At 31.2% G+C, this 25,674-nt stretch overlaps 1 protein-coding gene across 23 annotated transcripts in view; it reads right to left on the bottom strand.

The window, feature by feature from the left end:
• LOC145261268 (phosphatase and actin regulator 2-like) overlaps positions 1–25,674 on the bottom strand; it is an 858,751-nt gene that overhangs the window by 645,071 nt on the left and 188,006 nt on the right. For 9 of the 23 annotated variants that reach the window (XM_080119715.1, XM_080119712.1, XM_080119716.1 and 6 more), the window contains one exon: positions 956–1,033. The exons of the other annotated variants lie outside the window; for them this stretch is intronic. In XM_080119715.1, the coding sequence (XP_079975841.1) occupies positions 956–1,033 (78 nt within the window). The remainder of the gene's footprint in view (positions 1–955; positions 1,034–25,674) is intronic. 23 annotated transcript variants of the gene reach the window in all.

Here is a 25,674-nt window from a genome sequence, read left to right as displayed (position 1 = left end):
AGCATCCATAGTAAAAGTAGTGCTACAGACTGAACAAGATTCAAACCTGGCATGCCCAGGTTGTCCATCCATGTTGCAACCCACTTCATAACAGCCACCTCCCATTCTAAATAAAGATTTCGCAAACACCCTATTCATTTCCTTTAAATTTCTATTTCATTGAATTAGGCGTTTTTAACATAATTAAAAAAAAAAAAAAAAAAAAAAGTGAAAGTTTTATGAACAATTTTTCAAGTTCAATCATCATGATTTTTTTTTTAATTACATTTTCACCCCAAACAAGGCACATTGCCACTTTGATGTAGGGGGCTACTATTAGAGACACAGGCTACAGTGGTACTAGGTGGGGAGTTAGGCAGCAAGATGTCGGCTCACGTTACACTTGAACTTCTGCATGTCAGTACAGTTGGGGAAGCAGGAACCCGCAAAGGAATTCCAAAGTCTAGCAGTTCTGGAGAAGAAACTACTGGAGTAGAAGGCTCTCTTACATCTAGGGATCTCAACTGTGAAGGGGTGGGATTTTGCTGCTTGTCTGGTTTGTCGGGGGTATTTACGTAGAGGGGGTACAAGTGCTTGCAGCTCGTCCGAACATACACCGTTGAAGTACTTGTAGAACAGGCAGAGGGATGCTACATTGCGTCGATGGGACAGAGGCTGAAGCTTGGATGATAGTTCAGAACCTATTAGGTTGACGACTCTCTTTTGAACCTTGTCTAGGAGTGAGAGACTAGTAGCAGATGCAACAGCCCAAATATGGCAACAATACTCCATACATGGGCGAATGGTGGCCTTATAGGATACTTTCAGGGGTCGGTAGCTTTCTAGCACGGTAGAGAGAACCTACCTTTTTCGCAGAGAAGCGCGAGACTAGTGGCAGATGCACCAGCCCAAATATGACAAGAATACTCCATACATGGGTGAATAATAATAATAATAAATTTTAAAAAATCCTTACCAATGTGGTAATAGTTCAAACTCTTACTATATGGCGCTGTATACATTGTATGTTCAGAAAAATGTATTTTGAACTTACCTACAAAAGAAATGATAAAATATATTAGTAAATAAAAAAAAAATAAAAAAAAAATCACTCAACAGACTTAAAAAATTAAATTTAAATTTCATAATTAGCCATTTTTCAAAAAATATTTTTATGGATGTGAGAAAATTATGACTGTGATAAAATTAGCCATTTTTCAAAAAAAAAAGTATTTTTATGGATGTTTACTGCAGAAAATATTAGCCACTTTTCAAATGAAAGAAAAAAGTATTTTATGGATGTTTAGTGTGAAAAAATTAACCATTTTTCAAAAAAAAATTTAAAAAAATTTTTATGCATGTTTACTGCAAAAAATTTACCATTTTTAAAAACAAAAAGTATTTTATGAATGTTTACTGTGAAAAAATTAGCCATTTTCTTTTAAAAAAAAATGAAGAAAAAAAAAATGAAAATATAAAAAAATTCCTGTGTATAAAAATTGTTTTTCTCTATTTGACCACATTTACTCAACAAATATCAAAATCATATGAAAATTAGTCACAAATAATATCAAATTATCATAAAAAATATCAAATTATCATAAAAAAATATTAAATTATCATAAAAAAAATATTAAATTATCATAAAAAAAATATTAAATTATCATAAAAAAATATTAAATTATCATAAAAAAATATTAAATTATCATAAAAAATAAGTTTTAAAAAAGGTCATTTTTATTTTTAATTTATTTATTCCCAAGACATACTTATCAGTAGACATAGTCGCTGATATGTAAATGGCTACTATGATTGGGGCCAGATTTATAGAGGGACAAGCTGAGTGGAGAGTTGGGCAGCAAGATATTTGTTCATGTTGCAAGATGCTCGTTCACATTTGAATTTCTGTATGTTGGTATGGTCAGGGAAACATGGAGCAGGAAAGGAATTCCAAAGGCAAGCAGGGAAAGAAACTACCAGGTCAGAAAATCTTGAGAAAAAAAAGAAAAAAAAAGGGGGGGGGGCTCTACTGTGAAAGGTTAGGATTTTGCAGCTAGTCGGGTTGGTTGAAGGTAGATTCATTAAAGGGATATAAGTGCAATAAGTTCATCGGAGCACATTCCGTGGAAGTACTTGTAAAAATTACATATTTAGATAGAAGGTGTATAAATATTTGTGAAACAAGCACATGCATGCAACGCTGATGCGATGCAACAGGTGCTGGAGTTTGGCAGACAGTGTGAGATTTATTAGAAATTCTTCTGCTGCACCCTCTCCGAGTGGTTGGTGCACCAGCCCAGAAGTGGTAGCAATAGTTCATGCACGGGCGAATCGTGACTTCGTAAAGATTAGAAGCTGTCTACAAACTAAACACTATGTTTCAAAAATAAATAAATGGATTTACATGACATTCGAATGTGTATGACAATAAATATGGTTTAACTGCAGTTTCACAGGACATCCGATGGTCAGAAGTGCATTAATAAATCATGAACATCTTTACATCTGTACTCAAGTAAAAAAAAAAAAAAAAAAAAAAAAAAAAAAAACGAATATATTAATGCACTTCTGATGATCGGAAATCATGTGAAACTGCAATAAAATGCTAAGCCAAATTTATCCTTTGTTACAAAGCTCTTTCTGAAAGAATATTGAGCCCTTTTTGTGCTTATGGCTTGCTGTCTTCATTCGGCTATATTCCAATTTAGGGAATTTGAAAAAGACAAATCTTATTGTATTCAATTAAAAATAAGAGTTGTTCCCCTTGAAAAAAAAAAAAAATACAATCGGTGGTTAGTTGCAAAAAAAAAAAAAAAAAAAAAATTTATATTGTGCATTGTTTGGGCTGTACATAAATCTTTTGGGATTTGTTTTACAATAGCCAGACGTACAAGAAAGTGGTAGAAAACAAACAATATATATAACTAATAAATGCTATCAAAGGCAAGTTCAGTTACTTTTCTACTTAGCCGAAAAAGGTTTTTTGTTTTTACTTACTTGAAAATGTTTATGCATTTTGAAAAACAAGGAATGTTGAGCGTTATGCGATAACATGAATAAAATGGTCACGCTGTGACTTATATTTTCCAAGGCTCGATAATGGCTCCAAAATTAAAAATAAAATAACACGGGTAGAAATCCACGCAATAAATGTTACCGTGACATTTACTAATAAAAAATAGATATTACTTTAATAACAAATAGTAAGTACGTGCAAAATTAATGCCGATGCTCAAAATGTATAAACATTTTGACTCCTCCCTTTACTTAAAAATTCACCAAAAATCAGGAAATTAACCAAAATTAATGAAATTCTCAGTATTTATTAAATAATGATCACAGAATATGATGAACACATTATTCTTATTTGAATCTTAGTGAAAATGTATTATTTTGTTTAAACAAAAAACACCTTTAATAAAGTTATGGTTTTTAGTAAAAAAAAAAATTAAAAAAATACTTAAATTTATTTTTGCTTTTTTTATGAAAATAAAGCATCGTAAATTATAACAAAAAAAAAATTAATTTTTTAAGAATATTATGAAAAAAAACTAAAATCCATATTAATAAATTCGCTATAGCTCGAAAAACATTAATTATCATTGAATTAAGCATTGTTTATTTAATATTTTCACAAAAAAAAAATTATGATTGCAAAAAATATTTCTACTATTTCTATTTTTTTTTTTTTTTTTTTTTAAATTACAGGTTTCGTAATAATTTTTATATGCAAGATTCTAATATTTCCCTTGCTTGACTGAATGTGAAACTTTCGGCATAATTTTTATATAATCTTGAAAAATAAATTTTCTTTTAAAATTTAAAAGCAGGAAGACAAAAATAATACAGTTAAATAATGTTAAAAATTATACAAACGTTCACTATAGGAATGTACGGATACACGGCTGTGGAAAAACAAGAAAACCAGCATTCCCTACCTCCAAATAACTACCTGACGTCATTTTCAGACAGCCTTTTGACTTTCTGACATTTTGTGATTCTGTAGAATTCATGTTTTTTTTTTTTTTTTTTTTTTTTTTTTTACACAGTGATCACCACTTATCAAGGCCCGGAAGCCACTCAGGGATAAGGGTTATTGTGAGTACATCACGTTAGTGAGGAGATTTTATGAAGTGTTTAATTAGGGGGGCAGTTCATTAGGAATTTGTTAACATTAGACTTGAAGACATCCAAGTTGTAGTCCGGAGGGAAGCAGGCAGACGGAACAGAGTTCCACAGGCGTGCAGTTCTAAGAAAGAAGCTTTGTTCATGAAATCCGCGTTTTGATTTAGGCACAGATATAGAGTGGGGGAAATTTTTCACAGTGGATTCAGCTAGACGGGTGTTTTTCGTGAAAGATTGGCGAGGGGGGACCAGGGATTGGAGTTCAGACGAGCACCTGCCATGAAAATAACGATAAAACAAGGATAGGCTCGCAACGTCTCTTCTGTGGGAGAGGGGTTGCAGGGTAGAGAAAAGGGCATCCCCCACTAAACCACGAAGTCTATTTTGTACTCTGTCAAGGCATGATAGGCTGTTTTTGGCAGCTCCTGCCCAGATATGGCAACAGTATTCCATCCTTGGCCGTACTTGGCTTTTATAGAGATAGAGAATTGCATCAGTAGTGAGATATCTTCTGGAGCGGTAGAAGGATCCCACCATCTTTCCTGCGACCTTGGCAACAGACTTGATGTACGTATTCCATTTCAAATCAGGAGTAAAGGTCAAGCCCAGAAGCTTGTCAAAACACGGGGCCTCACCCAGATGAGAGCCTTCCATCACAATTGATGCCAGCTGGGGATCAGAGCGTTGATGATGTAAGGATAGGAGTTTGGTTTTGGATGCATTAAAGGTAACTAGCCACATCTTCCCCCACTGAACCACGCGCTCGAGATCAGAGGAGAGAGAATCCGAGAGAACTTCGTCATTTACAGCCTTTGATGTGTTGCCGTAGATGGTCGTGTCATCAGCATAGATGTCAACGAATGATTTAAGCATGTGTTTAGGGAGGTCATTGATGTAGATCAGGAAGAGAGTTGGGCCCAGGATTGACCCCTGAGGGACTCCAGCATTTATATTGCAGGCCTCCGATGTTTGTCCATCTACCACTACTCTTATGAGCCTATCAGAGAGAAATGATTTAATGATTGAGAAAACATTTCCAGTTATACCGTAGCTGGAAATCTTGTGAAGTAGACCCTTATGCCATACTTTGTCAAAGGCCTTTGATATGTCGAGAGCAATTGCCCTAGAAAGGAAGCCTTTGTCAAGAGATTCACTAATCCTGTGGGATATAACTGTCAGCACATCTGCGGTAGATCTTGCAGAGCGGAAACCATATTGTGTGTCACTAAGAAGGTTATTCCTGCTGAGGTGGTTGACTATTTCTCTATTTAATATTGATTCCAGTAACTTACTCATAACACAGAGAAGACTTATTGGTCTGTATTGAGAGGGAGATGATTTATCACCTGAATTCTTAAATACAGGGCAAACTGAGGAGGTCTTCCAGGGGGTCGGAAAGCACTTCTCCTTAAGGCAGCGCTTAAATAGTTTCGTAAGTATGGGAGCAAGTTCTGGTTGAAGCTTTTTTAACACTATAATTGGGATGCCATCAGGGCCAGTTGCTTTACTGGAATCTAGGTTTTTTATTAGCTTGGCGACCTCATGCACGGATATTTGTATGTTACCTAGCTTGTTCTGTGTTATAGGAGGAAATATGGGGAGTTGATGGCCTTCGTCGCATAGGGTAGAATTAGCTGCAAAGTTCTTTGCAAATAGTTTGGCCTTGTCTGACGCTGACGAGATAACCTCTGGTCCATTGATAATGGTTGGGATAGAACGCACACTTCTGTTCAAGATCCTATTTGTTATTTGCCAAAACTGGTGGGAACCAAGCCGCTGATCAGCTACCTTGGATTTAACAGACTGGGCATATAGCTCTCTTGCATTTTTTATTACTCTTTTACAGTGGTTGCTGGCAGTCCTGAAAGCAGCTTTAGTCTCAGTGCATCTATTACGTTGGTAGTTATGGAAAAAGTGATTTCTGTGCGCGATAGCAGCAGCACATTCTGGGGAGAACCATGGCTGGCTGTTAGGTTTTTTTTGGAATTTTTTAGATGGTATAAATTGGTCTATGCCTACAATTAACCATTCGGTCAGATCTGATACTATAGAGGACACTTCCTTTTTAAACATGGAGTGCAGAGGTAAATCAGATATGAATGTACGGAAGCTATCCCAGTCAGCCATAGAGTATCGGTATACAGTACGGTGGAGGGGTACGTCTGATGGCTTCTTACATTTTGTTTTTATCTTAACTGATACGACGGAGTGGTCGGTTTAGATGACTTTTATTTTGTTTTGGTTGAGCGAAGCTAGAATCTCGCTTTTGGGGGCTAATTAAGCTTCTTTTTTTTTTTTTTTTTTGTACAAACTTAGGTCTAATTATTTTTGAAAGATAAATATTAGTTTACTAAGTCAAAGGATTTTTACAAAGAATTCAAAATTTAGCAGAATTTGTCAGCTTCCGAATGTCGCCGTGAAAAATTTTTACTACGGTACTAGCCCATTGATTACTGTACACGAAATAACCCTTATCCCCGAGTGGCTTCCGGGCCTTGATAAGTGGTGACAACCATATAAAAAAACATTTTTCATTATTACTTTTTTTCACGTGTACAAATATTTTTTTTCCTTTTGAGTCTTTACTCTTTCAAATATAATAAAATAGTAATTGGAAACCGTTAAAAAAAAAAAAAATTATGATAAACTCGATTTTAAAACTATGTCCCCCTTCTGTATTTTCCGACATTAATGCCAGTACCCACCTTCTATCTACAGCTATGGTGTTTTCAAGATTAAGGTCAATAGGCAGCTCCTGCCTTTGCAACAATCAGTTTTCGTTCTTGTTAACTGCTTACATCACGTGGCTTCATGCTTTGTTTCGAGCGATTTTATAAATCCATAAATAAATATTAAAAGGTGCGAAACTAGTGATGTCAACAACCGACGTAAATATTTTGCAATCTAAGGTAAGTAACTCTGAAAGACTATTCGAATTATCTCCCCTGGAACGATGCTTGCATTTTATTTTTCACAAAATTCTGTATCCCCGTGTGTGTGTGTGTGTGTGTGTGTGTGTGTGTGTGTGTGTGTGTGTGTGTGTGTGTGTGTGTGTGCGTGCGTGTGTGTGCGTGCGTGTGTGCGTGCGCGCGCGTGCTCTTGCGTGTTCTACGCCTGAAACCAAGTTACATTTACTTTTTTTTTTTTTTTTTTTTTGACAGTGATCACCAAGGCCCGGAAGCCACTCAGGGATAAGGGTACTAGTTAGTTCTTTTAATCGTCTTTTTTCTTTTTTTTTTATATTGTGCAATTTTATCTTGACAGGAAAGGATTGGGAGTATCTTACTGACCTTTTTTCTTTTCTTTTTTTTTTTTTTAAATTTCTCCCGCTTCCGATTATATGCGTGTTATGATGTGTGTGAAAATTAAAATGTCAAACCAATTTGGGGATATCTTAAGTAGGATGACCCCCTAGAATAAATGTGGTATTGTGGTAAAAGAGATGAGTCCAGTTAAGAATAGACATTTTTTTTTTTTTTTTTAGAATGACCAACCAACACCCCCATCTCCTCCCACAAACACACTTAGTGGCCCTGTAGGTGTGTCAGAAATTTCGTGAAAATAGTGAATAATTCCACCCCATCTTTCCAAGCTTATAACTCCTCGAAAAATGCAATTCAAGCCTTCATTTTTCTTTTTCAATTAAAGGAGCAAGGACCAAGGTTTCATTAAGAAAAAAAAAAACAACAAAAAAAAAACAACAACGTGTTTTTTTTAAAAAAAAAAAAAAGGTTTTAAACTTTGGACAGGTAAATTTCTAAAAAAAACACTGGCCCTGTAAAATTTTCACTATAGCAAATAAATAATTCAAAGCATAGTAAGTAGAACCCCGGGATACGGTGTCCCCTGGAATCCCCCCCAAGTTACGATGTGAAATACAATGTTTTCCCCGGTTCCTGTTACGGTATTTACCTCGCCTTACGATGTTATTTATGTTATTTAATTATATACATGTATATTATGTATATTATATACTGTATTGTATTTTGTTACTAATTTCTAATATGCACTGCATAAAATTTTGCTTAGGCCCCAGGTGATTTCACCTTACGATTCCAAGCCCGGAACAAATTAATCCCGTATCCCAGGGTTCTACTGTATCTGTTCTCAGCATCCTAGTAAGATCAGACGTTTTATTATCGATGCATAAATAACAAAATATGACGATGCAAATGACGAATATATATTACAGGACATTAATTTATTTGTAACCGTCAAAAAAAAAAAAAAAAAAAAAACTGAAATAATTTTTTTTTTTTTTTAAATACAAATCGGAAATACTTAGAACTGTTTGTAGGCGTTTGCAGGTTACTATATATATATATATATATATATATATATATATATATATATATATATATATATATATATGGTATTACAAAAGATTATATTTTATGATTAAATAAGTATAACCATTTTGATGTTTAAGTTAGGAAAGGCAAAAAAAATCTCTCACGTTTTTTCTTATATATATATATATATATATATATATATATATATATATATATGCTGCCCGGCATTGCCCGGCCGTAAAATACGCATAAATATTATACAAGAGAACCCCCAGGATACGGCATTAAAAATTAGTAACAAAATATAGTACAGTATATAATAAACATGTATATAATTAAATATTATAAATAACACCGTAAAGGGGGCAAATACCGTAACCAGGGTCTGGAGAAAAAAAACAAAAAAACATTGTATTCCACATCGAAACCTAAAAATATCCCGGGGTTCGACTGTATTTTAATACCTGCAGATTTCTTCTTATTACAGAGCCAAATCTCTATTAATTATCATTCAATATATAGTAATGGTTTCAAAAGTTATTAAAAAAAATATGGCTTGCATACAAATCAAAACCGCTTCAGCCTTAGTTATTACTTATCTCTTCATCGTTGTTACCGATGGATACAAAAGATTAAAAATTAAGCGACGTTGAGCTTTGAATGTTTCATTTTGCGCATGTGCAAAAGTAGCAGCAGGAGTGATGTTTTATTCGACTTATTCTGCCAAGGTCAACTGTTTTGTTTTCAATTTTGAACCCTTAGCAGCTATTTTACCAACTAAAAACCAAATCGAAAATGTGCTACGAGTTCAAATACCTTATATATCAAATTTAAACTCTAGACCAAATATCCTGAAAAGAGTTTGGTAGAGACTTTTTGCACACACACACACTGATAAGGTCACTTTTATTTATATGTATGACTACTTCATTTAATCAAATTAATATACGAAGATATCATTTTATGCATAAATTTTCAGTATTTACTTCAACAGTGCTCAAAACATAGGTAGAGCTAGGTAGTAAGTTATGAAAATATATATGACGATTAAGCTACATAAAATATTCCACGTTTCATTCTCGCAAGAATTCGTCAGGCTTAAGGCATAAGTCTGACGAATCCTCACAAGAATGAAACATGGAATATAATATGTAGCTTAATGGCCATATATATTTTCATAACTTACTATATATATATATATATATATATATATATATATATATATATATATATATATATATATATATATATACTTGTTTATTATTATATAAACATGCTCACATCCTGCTGCTACAAATAGCCACTTGTTTCAATCAAACAACAGATATCATCAGGCAGCGACTTGACTATTCAAAAGTTCAATCACCGTTATTCATTGAACTTTTGAATAGTCAAGTCGCTGCCTGATGATATCTGTTGTTTGATTGAAACAAGTGGCTATTTGTAGCAGCAGGATGTGAGCATGTTTATATAACAATAAACAAGTATTATCAGCTCTTTTTATTGAGCACTATCTAACAACCTCGTTGAATTCATTAGTCCATTACTTTTGAATAAAAAAACCCGAGTATATATATATATATATATATATTTCTATGTACGAGAGCATTTTCATCTTAAATTCTATGCAACTATGCAGAATGTAGAAACTATTCATAAATAGAATTCAGCATAACAGTGAAATGAAACTAATCATCCAGTAAGAAATCATAAAAAATGAATAACTAATTAATTAACGGTTGTTTTTCAAAGGAATATGCAAATTAGTTAACCTTCATGTAGTTGCTCGCATATCTATGACTGAGTATATTAAGTTCGTTTTAATAATTTTTAAATAGAAAATGCAGGCTTTTAATATCAGTGTCAGAGCAAGAAAAAAACTAAATAAAATTTAGGCACTTTATTTATTTCGTTAATGCTCAATAGATGGACAGAGCTTGATAGTCGGATAGAAAATTGTTTGGCAAATGAGATACACAGAAAGGTTTGTGTTTTGATTTACTTGCCTCCCCACGAGGACAGAGTTAGACACAAGGTCAGCTTTTAATGTGAGGAAAATCCAGCTCCCCAAAAAGGGACACTCTAGATAGGAACAAAAATAAAAATTCTCTTTCATGAAGGATTTCTCCTACACTGACTGAGAACAGAAAAGGTAAAGTGTAGCATCAGAAAATTGTCATTTAGCCTGACGAATTCCTTCAGGGATGAAAATACAAACATTTCTCTTTAGATCACTTGTCAAAAATATTTTTATTTTATATAATACAAAGATCTATTATAGTAAAGCTGACTTAACGTGTTTCTGTAAAGCGTTTTTCCTATATATATATATATATATATATATATTTTTTTTTAAATCACACATAACTTAAAAAACACACACACAAAATACATAAAAATCACACAAAATACATGCTAAAATATTTTCTTCATTTTGGAATTGAGTTATGTTGATAAAAATGATTCATTATAATTGTCCTAAGCTCTCTTCCTGAACAGTCTAGGAAAATAAAAATAATCATAAAAATAAACACAGAATACTGAATAATCCATTAATAGTATTTAACTCCTAGCTGGAGAGAAACGAGTGAGAGAGAAACGTGGCCTTCGTTATAAAGACGGTCTTGGAGAGAAAGGAGATATAGCAAAGACTAAGTTTTTATTTTGTCTTTTATTTATTTATTTTTTTAAATTTCACTAGCTTTGCAAACTCACTTTTTCTCAGATTGAAACCAATCGAACCCAAATTCTATGGGCAATCCAACGAATCACATTCTTTTCTAGTATGTACAATTTTAGGCATTTAGCCTAACGATTTGATTTAGGAATAAAATAAACGTTTCTGTGCAGCTCACTTACTATAAGTAAATATATAACTTTTCACGACTCTTCAGGCACTTTTTCTTGCATCTTATGATGTACAACCAACTTTCTCTTAATGAGACGATGAAACGATTCATGACAAATGCAAAATCAACACCAACATTCTTTTGTTATTTATTTAAAACTAGAATACCCGTCCCAGGACAGTTTTACACGATTTTTATGTCCATTCACGAAGATTAAAATCACGATATAATGATACTAAACCTTATGTCTAGAATTCTTATTCCAATTTTGATTAAAATCCATTACATTTTGGACTTAATAAACTGAAATTCAGAGAATCATAATTGCCAAGAACTATGGATCAAATTTAATGCAAATCTGAAATATTTTATTTTGAAAATGGGAAACTGTTCCCATATTATGCATTCTAAAACACCTTATAATACTGCAAATAAACTGAAATTTGGGAAATATCAATTTATGCCTAACACTGTTAAAAATAAAAAAAAATAAAAAATGAAGGCATATGAATTTTTACAAAGGGATTCCATCCTCCCCTGCATAAAACAATTTAGTACATATTACCCATCCTTACACTTAGCAGCTGTGTTTCAAAATTCATAATGATCAGTAGTAAATCCTATACATAGAAATATATAAACATATATACAAGTCTAACTTTATATATAGTACTGTATATATTTCATACATAGAAATATATAAACATATATACACGTCTAACTTTATATATAGTACTGTATATATTTCATACATAGAAATATATAAACATATACACATGCCTAACTTTATATATAGTACTGTATATATTTCATACATAGAAATATATAAACATATATACACGTCTAACTTTATATATAGTACTGTATATATTTCATACATAGAAATATATAAACATATACACATGCCTAACTTTATATATAGTACTGTATATATTTCATCCATAGAAATATATAAACATATACACATGCCCCCGGTCTCGTCCGATCGTAAAATATGCATAAATATTTTTTTTTTTATTATTACATTTTCACCCCAAACAAGGCACATTGCCACTGTGGTGTAGGGGGCTACTATCAGGGGCAGCAACTACTGGGGCACTATGTAGGGATTTGGGCAGCAAGATGTCGGTTCACGTTGCACTTGAACTTCTGCATGTCAGTACAGTTAGGGAAGCAGGAACCTGGAATGGAATTCCAGAGTCTAGCGGTTCTGGGGAAGAAAATACTGGAGTAGAAAGATCTTTTACATCTAGGGATCCCTACTGTGTGGGGGTGGGATTTAGCTGCCTGTCGGGTTTGTCGAGGGTGTCTACATTGTGGGGGCACAAGTGTCTGCAGTTCGTCAGAGCATTCACCATTAAAATACTTGTAGAACAAGCAGAGGGATGCAACGTTTCGTCGATGGGACAGAGGCTGAAGCTTAGATGCCAGTTCAGGGCCTATCAGATTAACGACTCTCTTTTGAACCTTGTCTAGGAGCGAGAGACTAGCAGCAGATGCACCAACCTAAATGTGACAACAATACTCCATACATGGGCGAATAGTGGCCTTATAGAGATACAGGATACTTTCAGGTGTCACTAGTTTTCTAGCACGGTAGAGAGCCTACCTTTTTCGCAGCGGCCCTGGCAATGTTTTCAATATAATTGTTCCAGCTCATGTTTCCTGTGAACGTTAGGCCAAGCAGTTTGAAAGATGTACTCTCAGACAGGGAGTCACTGGCCATTGCATTGCTATTGGTGGCAGAGAAGGTTTCTTATAGTTATTGAAGGAAACCAGTTTAGTCTTGGCAGCATTGAATGTGACCATCCATTTATGTCCCCATTCCACTACAGATTGGAGGTCATCCTCTAGTGTTTTTGCCATTTCTTTAGATATGTGTTCATTTGTTTTCCTGTCATGCCTGTTATATATTATATTTTAATTCATACAGAAGCTGAGACAGGTGCATGCGAGTATGTTTTTTTCTAAATGGTTAAAAAAAAAAAAAAAACTCGAGCCAAGATCTAAACCAAAACCTAAAGGTATGGAGTCAAATATGATAACCATTACAATAGCTCGACACGCCATTTACAAAAAGTGTTTTCAAGCCTACTTATTCTTAACATAAATAATTTATGATGTGAACCATTCAAGCATGCACATTCGTGAAACCATTAACAAACAAAAAAAACATCCAATGACCCCCACCCACCCTCCACCTCCTCCCACGTAGCAATTTTTCAATTTTTACCCCCTTAGCAGCTCTTTTTTTCTGGATGAAAATCAATTAAAAAGTTTTCCACATGTCTGAATACCCCATATACTAAATTTCAAGTCTGTCGATTAAATATTTGTCCATTATATAGGTTGAGAATTCTCCTCACACACTCTTATAAATATATAGATACACACGTACCTAATTTTTATACAAACAGCAATGATGATGGTACTTTTTTCTGGTTTGTATTGGTTGATTTAATTAAATCTTAAATTAATAGCATTGCTATTAAATCAAAATGCATGCATCTTAGTTTCTTTTAACTCTATGCCAGGTTTGATTGGAATCGTCCAAGATCATAATTGAACATACTTTTGCCATTCCGTCAATTCTTCTGAACTATATTGGACGATTCATTTTTGAATGCAAAATTATTAATAAATTTTTGAATTCCAAACCTTCTGGAATAAAGCAGAAAGCACTTAAGATGCACATTTAGGCGAGTAAAAATTCGGCCATTTTCTGTGAACAAACTAAAACTAAGAAACAATTTGCCTTCAAGAAAATTCCGCAGGGAAACGAAAATTCCCTTGCTGTTCGTACCTTGCTGTTAGCTGCCAGTCGTAGTACAGAATTCTTGGAAAAGCAAATCTTCCTATAAAGTGGAAGAAGACAAATGAGAAGCTTTGTAGGAATTCCACACACACACACACACACACACACACACACACACACACACACACACGTTGAATTACTAAAAATAAGCAGAACGTCGTAAAGTTTTATTCCTTTTTTTATTTTAATTTAAATTTTGAAGATATGCTTCATTAGAAAAAAAAAAACAAAGTAAAAATAATAAACGAAGTAGAAAATAAACGAAATAGAAAAAATAAATGAAATGGAAAAAGAAATATAAACAAAATAGAAATAATAAAGAAAATAGAAAAAATAAACGAATGAAAGAAAAAGATTAAGAAAAAAAAGACGGGAAAAAAGAGGAAGACAAAGAAAAAGAAAGATAGTAAAAAAAAACTCGAGATACAGTGAGGTCATTTTAGTTTGCACATTTTTAAGCTTACATTAGACAAATTCTTCAATTTAAAAAGAGTTAACCCCCTAATTGATTTTTATTTCTAGGTGATTATTTAAAAATGTTTCCCTATCAGCAGTAGTCACAGATGAACTAAATAATTTAATAAAAATAAATTATAACCAATTTAATAAAATTATAACCAAGTAATTTAATAAAAATAAATTATAACTAAATAATTTAGTAAAAATAAATTATAACTAAATAATTTAATAAAAATAAATTATAACTAAATAATTTAATAAAAATAAATTATAACTAAATAATTTAATAAAAATAAATTATAACTTAATAATTTAATAAAAATAAATTATAACCAAGTAATTTAATAAAAATAAATTATAACCAAGTAATTTAATAAAAATAAATTATAACCAAGTAATTTAATAAAAATAAATTATAACCAAGTAATTTAATAAAAATAAATTATAACTAAATAATTTAGTAAAAATAAATTATAACTAAATAATTTAATAAAAATAAATTATAACCAATTTAATAAAATTATAACCAAGTAATTTAATAAAAATAAATTATAACTAAATAATTTAAAAATAAATTATAACTAAATAATTTAATAAAAATAAATTATAACTAATTTAATAAAAATAAATTATAACTAAATAATTTAATAAAAATAAATTATAACAAAATAATTTAATAAAAATAAATTATAACAAAATAATTTAATAAAAATAAATTATAACAAAATAATTTAATAAAAATAAATTATAACAAAATAATTTAATGAAAATAAATTATAACTAAATAATTTAATAAAAATAAATTATAACCAAGTAATTTAATAAAAATAAATTATAACCAAGTAATTTAATAAAAATAAATTACAACTAAATAATTTAGTAAAAATAAATTATAACTAAATAATTTAATAAAAATAAATTATAACCAATTTAATAAAATTATAACCAAGTAATTTAATAAAAATAAATTATAACCAATTTAATAAAATTATAACCAAGTAATTTAATAAAAATAAATTATAACTAAATAATTTAGTAAAAATAAATTATTACTAAATAATTTAATAAAAATAAATTATAACCAAGTAATTTAATAAAAATAAATTATAACCAAGTAATTTAATAAAAATAAATTATAACCAAGTAATTTAATAAAAAATAAATTATAACCAAGTAATTTAATAAAAATAAATTATAACCAAGTAATTTAATAAAAATAAATTATAACCAATTTAATAAAAATAAATTATAACCAATTTAATAAAAATAAATTATAACCAATTTAATAAAAATAAATTATAACCAATTTAATAAAAATAAATTATAACTAAATAATTTAATAAAAATAAATTATAACTAAATAATTTAATAAAAATAAATTATAACTAAATAATTTAATAAAAATAAATTATAACTAAATAATTTAATAAAAATAAATTATAACCAAGTAATTTAATAAAAATAAATTATAACTAAATAATTTAATAAAAATAAATTATAACTAAATAATTTAATAAAAATAAATTATAACTAAATAATTTAATAAAAATAAATTATAACTAAATAATTTAGTAAAAATAAATTATAACTAAATAATTTAGTAAAAATAAATTATAACTAAATAATTTAATAAAAATAAATTATAACCAAATAATTTAATAAAAATAAATTATAACCAAGTAATTTAATAAAAATAAATTATAACCAAGTAATTTAATAAAAATAAATTATAACCAAGTAATTTAATAAAAATAAATAATAACCAATTTAATAAAAATAAATTATAACCAATTTAATAAAAATAAATTATAACCAATTTAATAAAAATAAATTATAACCAATTTAATAAAAATAAATTATAACCAATTTAATAAAAATAAATTATAACTAAATAATTTAATAAAAATAAATTATAACTAAATAATTTAATAAAAATAAATTATAACCAAGTAATTTAATAAAAATAAATTATAACCAAGTAATTTAATAAAAATAAATTATAACCAAGTAATTTAATAAAAATAAATTATAACCAAGTAATTTTTAAATTCCAATAACAAAGTAAATGCGAGGAAAATATGCCAAATGCGCTTCATCAGAAAATTGGTATTGTTGGGATTTCAGATGCTCTACATGATGTGCGTCTTCCCAGATGGTTTGACCATCTGCAGCACATCCCATATCTCTTATAGCCGGATATGCTAGGCACTAGGAAGCATGGTAGACTGATAAAGACATTGCTAGAGTGTATAAGAAACGATTTAACTGCCCGCAGCATGACTGATATCAATTCTTTGGATTGAACCACATGGAGCGTAAGCATGTGACATTGCCTGGCATCACCTACCCCAGAGTCAGAGATACTCACTGCACCTTAAATTATTGTTGCTGCTGCTGATGATGATACAATAACAAATGAAAACTGGTTAGTCAGAAGCAAATTTGATTTGTCAGCTTAAATGCTATTTGGGTCTGACTCTGAAAATCCAACAAAGTAACTTTATATGTTAGCTATAGGTTCCTTCTCGTTAAAATTGTCTGTTTCCTGGCCGTTTCATCTACAGTCTATGCCCACCTCTTCCGTTCAAGTTACCATTCTGCATTTCATCTTGTATTCCTCCTCCTCCTTTTCCTCTCCTTCCTTCCACCATTCCTTTGCATCCAATCTATTGTTCTTCCACTCCTTAGTTTTTATGGAAAAAAAATTTTTTTTTTTTTTTTTTTTTTTTTTTAAACATATTCACGGCATACAAGGCGGATCGCCATTGAAATGCAAGACGCTACTGTGGATTACAGACCAGATTTATAGGGTGATTCTCCAAAGCGAGGAATTGTGCAGCAAAATGTTTGTTCACATAACATTTAAATTTCTGCATGTCGGCCCAGGCAGGGAAACAAGGATCAGGGAGGCTAGCTATTAGATCCTACAAGGTTATTGTTTATTTGTTTGCTCGATGATGACGATGATGATGATGGTGGAGTGGTGGACTACACGACATAGTGGAGTTGACTTTTATGCAAGCATACAAAATATTAAAAATGAAATCCAATTCTACTTAAATTGGGTAAAAAATTAAAACTTATTCTGAAATCTCCATCTATAAAATTTTTTTTTCTTTTTTTAAATACTAAGTAATCAGGTTTTTTTTTTTTGGTTTTTTTCTTTTAATTATTATTTATTTTCTCTGAATTCTAGTACCATAATCGTTAATAGTGAAATGAAACCGTTAAAAATTAACCAGAGTTATCTCCCTTAAGCCAGTGGTACAATTTTGTTAAAAATCACATGTTCAGGTTAACATCTGTTTTACATGTGCTGCCATACGTTGGAGCAGCTTTTTAGAAATTGACTCAAAAACTGACCTATCTCTGTCCAGGTCTTTAGTTGTCCCTCTTGTTCCTAAGCTCATTCTCATCATTTCCTCCACTGTTTGGTTTAGTCTTCACTATGAACTGACCCTACTACGTTACTGTTCTACATCTACTTACCCCTCCCCCCAACATTTCATCCATTCTTTCAACATGGGCCAAACCAGCAAAGTCTACATGCTAGAATCTACTTTATCATCCATGGATTTCACACACACACACACACACACACACACACACACACACATTAGAGTTGGGACGATTAATCGGAATCAGAAAAATGTGTACCGATTTTCCGATGCCAAAACGATTCTTTTATCTTTTTTATTTGATTTTGTTTTAAGCAAAATCTTCCATTGCTGGTAATAATGATAAAATAAATTTTTATTGATTTTAAAATACAAGTAAAGCTAAAATCGATAGATCATCCTCCACAAGTGTAAATTTTTACGTTTAAGACAATATCTGCACATTTAACATGTGTGTGTGTTTTTTTTTTTTTTACAGAAATAAGGAAAAATACCAACTCTAGAGTTAAATATTTAGATATTTATAAAAAATCAGAATCGGAAAAATATTGGAATCGTACCATCACTAATATATATATATATATATATATACTAGCAAAAGTACCCATCGTTGACTGGGTTCAAAAACAGCCTACAGAAAATTAACTCTGATTTATGAAAGTATGATAGGTTATTAAAAGGAAGGGTTGTAAAGAGATAGCTTCGAATTCGTGTGTATCAAAACCAAAGCAAAATATGATGAAAGTAAAAAATAAAATAGATTAACCCCATAATTTATTATACCATACCTGTTCACACTGAAACACTTATCACAATATTCTGTGGATCTATATTAAAAAAACTTGTTAAACTTTGTGACATATTTCCATTCTATGGAGGTCAGGCGCGAACGAACACCCCATAATTTTATTATATCATATTTCTTCAAACTGAAACATAATTATCAAAGTATACTTACACAGATAGATATGAAAGGTCTTTATTAAAGTTTGTGCCCATTTCCATTTTATGGAGGCCAGGCACGAACGCAGACCCCACAATATTATTATACCATCCCTATTTAAGTTAAAACATACTTATCAAAGTATTATTATGTACATCTATATCAAAAACACTTGTAAACGTTTTTTTTTTAATTTTTAAATTTTTTTTATTTCAATACTTTGTGGACCAGGCGCATACGCAGACCCCACAATTTTAATGAATCATCATTATGCCAGATGAAACATACTAATACCTGTATCTCGATACATCTTCTATCATTATATGTGATCAGTTTTCTATAACAGTCAACCATATAGGAGCCTATTCGTGACCAGGCACACATACAGACGTTCAGCTTTATATATAGATATATTAAATCAAATAATTGTTTCTAGATGGGTTTTACTATGCACGACAAATTAATTGGTTCCTGTTGATTCTCTATTCGTGTGATATTTAGGCACGCCATTTGAGCAACCTAGGATCTCTTATGTCAAAAACACCAGAAAGCGACAGATTTTAATTTAGACAGACTGGCATACTGCTTTTGATTTTTTTTGTTAAAAATAAACAAGGCTTTTTTCCAGACAAAAAAAGGGAATATTTAAGAAAAAAGAACAAAAAAAAACAAAAAACATAATAATGAATGTTTCCTTAATTCTTATGTGACAATATTTAAAGGTTAGAAAAAAAAAAAAAATAATTATTATGCAAAAACTTCAGGCAAGTCAAATAGTTTTGAATTATCAGCGTTTCCATGACATAACTTTAGGAATACTTTATACAATGCGAGCCTAGGTGCCCGGTGTATGTAAGGGGGTGGTTGAGCAACCAAAGCCCTTAAAAAAAAAAAAATTAAAACAACTCAAAATAGCAGTGAGTACCGGTGCGAGCACAAATAAAAAAAAAAAAAAAAGAACGGGAGTAGTAGGCAGTCTCGAACTCATAACGCGCATTGCCTTCCATTTTCCTGCTGACTACAATATGGTTGTCTTCAAGTCTAATGTAAACAAGTTTTTGATGAGCCGTTCCATATAAGTTAACAAATTTACCGCATTTCCATTACTAACAAGTACTATATTGTCCCATTGTCTACTGTACACTCTTAAACCTTATCCTTGAGTGGCCTCTTGGCCTCGATAAGTGGTGATGCTTATGCTAAAAAAAAAAAAAAAAAAAAGAAAAAGAAAAGAGGAAAAGGAGTTGAAAGAAAGCAAACGGGTTTATCAATATGCCTACCACGGTTGTGACATCACACACATTCGAAATAACCTGTTTTATGCAAAGTCGTTCATGCGAGGCTTGAATGATTTGCAAAAATGTCAGCGTAAAAACTGACCTCTTCTTATAAAAAACAGTTCAGTTGACGGTGAAAGAATGAATGTTTTTGGCCAATTTTTGGATATTATTCGGCCGAGAGACTGAACTTTCAAACGATACCAATTTTGTCATTGTTTGTTGTGCTTGTTGAAAGTTTTAGCGAGACATACAAACATACATACATTCTAACAGACGTTTAAGATTTATATAATAGACTAGCGGGGGTACCCGGCGTAGCCTGGGTGTTTGTAGGTGTGTGTGTGTTGGGGGAGGGAGGGTAGATAAAAAAAGTTTGGTAGGAAGGTAGGGTTGAAAACAAATATTATAAAATGAACAAAAACTAAAACAAAATAGCAAAAAAAGTTTTTTGTGGGTGTGTGTGTTTGGAGGGGGGTCCACACCCTATGTTAAACTTCTTTTAAAAAATCTGGTTAAAAAAAAAAAAAATACACAGCGAACTTGATGTAAAAAGAGAAAATAAAATAAAACCAAAAATATAATAAAAAAAGTTTTGGTAGGTAGGTAGGATCGAACCCGGAATGTTGTGGCGAAAAACTTGGTAAGTTACCTGCTCGCCCATGAAAGGAAAGTAACTGAAACCAATTTCAATTCAACGTTTATAAATAGCAGGTGCGCAGCAAATCTAATCAAGTCAAACGAAATGAAATATGGCACTTAATTTTAACTGCGGGATAGTTCTTTTGAGTTCGTTTTTTTACTTCTGGTTTTAGTTCCCCAACGTGTTGAGGAAAACCAGCTCCCCATTTATTAGGGGAGTGTCCAAATGAAAGCAATTGTCTGATATGACGGTGAAAACCGACATTGACCAAACATCCATTTGCTTTCTGGACTTTTGGGCCACGATCAGCGCCTTAGATCACATCAGTTTCGCTTTTATACAAAAAGCCAACTCAACACAAAAGGGACCGAAATAGCAAGAATTGTGTAAAACTCGATATAAATAAATCTAGCCACAACACGTGTTGCAAATCCTAGATATTACTATCTGGAGGTTATATAAACACTTCTAAGTGATAGTACCCCCCCCTCCCCGGAAAAAAAAAAAAAAAGCCTTTTTTGGACATACAGAAATTCATGCGTGTCTTGCCATATATATATATATATATATATATATATATATATATATATATATATATATAGAGAGAGAGAGAGAGAGATGAAGACTCAAGGCATGGATAAAATTTTGGTCCATCCTTATGTTGTGAGGTGGAAGTATACAATTTTACTTATGTTCTTATCAATAAAGTATATATCTGGAAAAACAAAGAAAAATTTGATTGACTCGACCTTTGTATAATAATTTCAAACTTAAGTATAACAGACTGAATAACAGATAATGCTTTCTACAGACATGAAGACATGTCTAAAAACATTATTTCCATGTTTTGTATAAGGAAAAATAAAATGCAATTATTTCAATAGAAAACGTGTCCAGTTGGGTCATCCACTTAGCATGGGTTAATTTTTATTTTTAGTCAGAAACTAGCGAGTTTGGAAAGTCAGTTAATTATAAAAAAAAATGAAGACAAATAGCAAAATTACTTTTTGAATGCTATATCCTCGCCCTCGTTTATCTCTCTCTTTATATATATATATATATATATATATATATATATATATATATATATATATATATATATATATATATATATATATATATATATATATATTACAGCATAATCGTGTTGACACATCGGTCCTCGTCAGATCACCAAAGTTAAGCAGCGTTGAGCCTGGTTAGTACCAGATGGGTAACCATTTGGGATTTCTAGGCGCTGTATATGCTCTCCGCTTATCCCTGCATTTGTTTACTAGTCGTCCTGTACATACACTTCACTTGCCACTGGTATTTAACAATGTTGACTCAGGAGAGGTGTAGTTGGAGATTGCGCATGCCCTGCCACAAACATTTTATGCGCTGGCACCCCTTCGTGGGTATCCATAGTCTGTCAAAGACTGAAGGAGCCTGTGTTATTTATATATATATATATATATATATATATATATATATATATATATATATATATATATATATATATAATATTACTACTTTATGCAATATGGACTTTCATAGGTTGATTAGCCAACATGGTCGACTGATATGAGGATTTAACATTGCGGAAAAAAAAAAAAACGAAAAAAACATGGCGACCAGTAAAAAACAAAAATGATACTTTAAATTAAGTCTATGTATGGACAAATTTAAAAATACTATTTGTGCGTGTAGAAAAGTAAAGTAATATTTTTGGAAGAGTTTTTATTTTTTAAAGTTGGTTAGAAGTCGGATTTAAAAAAAAAAAAATGTTTTTTTGGACTTCCAACCTCTGTCTTTTCTTTTCTTTTTTTATTAATATTTTTTTTTTTTTAAGTTGTTCAACCACCAAGATTTATGGACATTTTTATGATCTTTTTTTCTTCTTCTTCACATACTTATTGAATAAAGTATTGAAATCTGTGTGACAAATTTCGTAAGATGACAAGGGAAGTGAAAAAAAAATGGTGACATGTTTCTGCTTAACAACAGCCACTTATTTCACAAACACAAATAAAATAAGATAATGGACTTTTCAATATGTTGCTTTCCCAATAGATGGATAAGCCAAAAGCTATTAAAATACAAAAAAAAAAAAAAAAAAAAAAAAACAGATGCCATATTTTATTGCAGAAACTATCTTTTTTCTTTTTTTTTTATTATTATCATTATTATTATAATAATATTAATAATGGTGGATGGTCATTATATTTTATGGCATACCAACCCTCCTATAAGGTTATTTTTAGTGTTGGGATGATTAATTGGAAAAATCAAAACATTTTGGGGTATCGGAATCGATATCAGAAAAATTTGTGCATATTTTATGATACCAAAAACGATTCTTTTAATTAACTTTTTTTTCTTTGATTCTGTTTTTAAAATTTTTTTTTCACTGCTGGTATTAATAATAAAATAGATATTTATTGATTTTAAACAACCAGTAAAACTAAAATCTATAGATCGCCCCCCCCCCCACAAGTGTATAGGAGAAAATATGGAGAAATTTAACGTGTTTTTACGGTAATCGGGAAAAAATAACTTGATTAAATATTTAGAGATTTATGCAGCATCAGTCGGCCATGTTGGCTAATCAATCTACGAAAGCCCATATTGCCTTAGTCTCTTTGAAATTCCATTATAGTGCACAAGTACTAAATTTGTTATTGTTTGCATCCCTAAACAGAGACAAAAAATGACAATTTTTTTTTCTCTTTGCTAAGACATTAAATATACTCTCCTCTCTAGAATATTTGTAAACTAGAAGGACCTGTGGAAATTCCACAGAATGAGAAATATATGTTCAATCAACAAATGTTTTGATAAAGCTGTAATTTTTTCTGAATTAGTTTTTTTAGACAGAAAAAAAAACAAAAAAAAACAATAACAGCAATTTTTTTTTTTTTTTTTTTTTTTTTTTTTACTTATGACGGCCCGGGGGCCACTCGAGGATAAGGGTTTAGGAGTGTACAGGAAAAATATTGTAGCAATCGTTAGTAGTAGAAATTTGGTAAATTGGATTACTTAAGGGGAACAGCTCATCAAGAACTTGTTTACATTGAACTTGAAGACGACCATATTGTAGTGAGCTGGAAAGTAGGAAAACGGAAGAGAGTTCCACGGGCGTGAAGTTCTTAGAAAGAAGCTTTGTTTATGGAATCTACGTTTAGGTTTAGATACAGATAAAGAGTGGGAGAAATTATTAATAGTGGTTTAATATGAGTTTATTAACATTTCTATGAAAATAGTGTCCATTGTATCATTGTATTTTAAATAGAAAACTGACCTAAATGAGATAAATTAATAAGTACTAATACTCAGAAAGTAATACTGCAGTGATGGGACAGAGGTCGGAGCTCGGTAGAGTGTAGGGTCTATTTGGTTAGAGATGTTAAGATACTAAAAAGATTAGACAAATAAGAGTTATAAAAGTTTTAGCGCTTTCATATTGAGTGAGCAGAAAAACCTTCAGTTTGTTTTAATTCAGGGGGCAAGGTACATAGTATGGCGCACGTAATGATTTGTCCATATACCTGTCTCTCACACATACACAAGCAACCTGTCTTTCCAATCTTATATGTGACTGCATCCCTTTTTTTTTTTTTTTAAAACCTGAGTGAAAAATAGACATTAGAATCAAAATCCTCTATTCCACATACATCTCTCTATACTGTCCCCCATTTAATCTTTGGAGGTAATCAGATCTAATCCTGTCTTTAAGACTGACATGACACATCCACTGTGTATTTGTAATATATCATTTCTTTCCATGCAATACATATCCTCAACCCTCACAAGTTTCAGTTTTTATACATCACACTGTTTACATAAATATATTGCAGCCATTTAAAATGAAAAAGTTGATAGCAGTGAAAAAGGAAAAGAAAATAGCAAAAATGAAAAAAAAGAAAAAAAAAAGGAAAAAAAGAAAAGAACGGAAAGGAGAGAAAAAGAAAAGAACGGAAAGGAGAGAAAAAGAAAAGAACGGAAAGGAGAGAAAAAGAAAAGAACGGAAAGGAGAGAAAAAGAAAAGAACGGAAAGGAGAGAAAAAGAAAAGAACGGAAAGGAGAGAAAAAGAAAAGAACGGAAAGGAGAGAAAAAGAAAAGAACGGAAAGGAGAGAAAAAGAAAAGAACGGAAAGGAGAGAAAAAGAAAAGAACGGAAAGGAGAGAAAAAGAAAAGAACGGAAAGGAGAGAAAAAGAAAAGAACGGAAAGGAGAGAAAAAGAAAAGAACGGAAAGGAGAGAAAAAGAAAAGAACGGAAAGGAGAGAAAAAGAAAAGAACGGAAAGGAGAGAAAAAGAAAAGAACGGAAAGGAGAGAAAAAGAAAAGAACGGAAAGGAGAGAAAAAGAAAAGAACGGAAAGGAGAGAAAAAGAAAAGAACGGAAAGGAGAGAAAAAGAAAAGAACGGAAAGGAGAGAAAAAGAAAAGAACGGAAAGGAGAGAAAAAGAAAAGAACGGAAAGGAGAGAAAAAGAAAAGAACGGAAAGGAGAGAAAAAGAAAAAAACGGAAAGGAGAGAAAAAGAAAAGAACGGAAAGGAGAGAAAAAGAAAAGAACGGAAAGGAGAGAAAAAGAAAAGAACGGAAAGGAGAGAAAAAGAAAAGAACGGAAAGGAGAGAAAAAGAAAAGAACGGAAAGGAGAGAAAAAGAAAAGAACGGAAAGGAGAGAAAAAGAAAAGAACGGAAAGGAGAGAAAAAGAAAAGAACGGAAAGGAGAGAAAAAGAAAAGAACGGAAAGGAGAGAAAAAGAAAAGAACGGAAAGGAGAGAAAAAGAAAAGAACGGAAAGGAGAGAAAAAGAAAAGAACGGAAAGGAGAGAAAAAGAAAAGAACGGAAAGGAGAGAAAAAGAAAAGAACGGAAAGGAGAGAAAAAGAAAAGAACGGAAAGGAGAGAAA

This window comes from Euprymna scolopes, chromosome 37 (genome assembly GCF_053919585.1).
Source record: "Euprymna scolopes isolate OS-2025 chromosome 37, ASM5391958v1, whole genome shotgun sequence".
In the NCBI taxonomy this organism is placed as follows: Eukaryota; Metazoa; Mollusca; class Cephalopoda; order Sepiida; family Sepiolidae; genus Euprymna; species Euprymna scolopes.
Note: the sequence above shows the minus strand (reverse complement) of the source record. Positions and strands in the feature narration are given on the sequence as shown.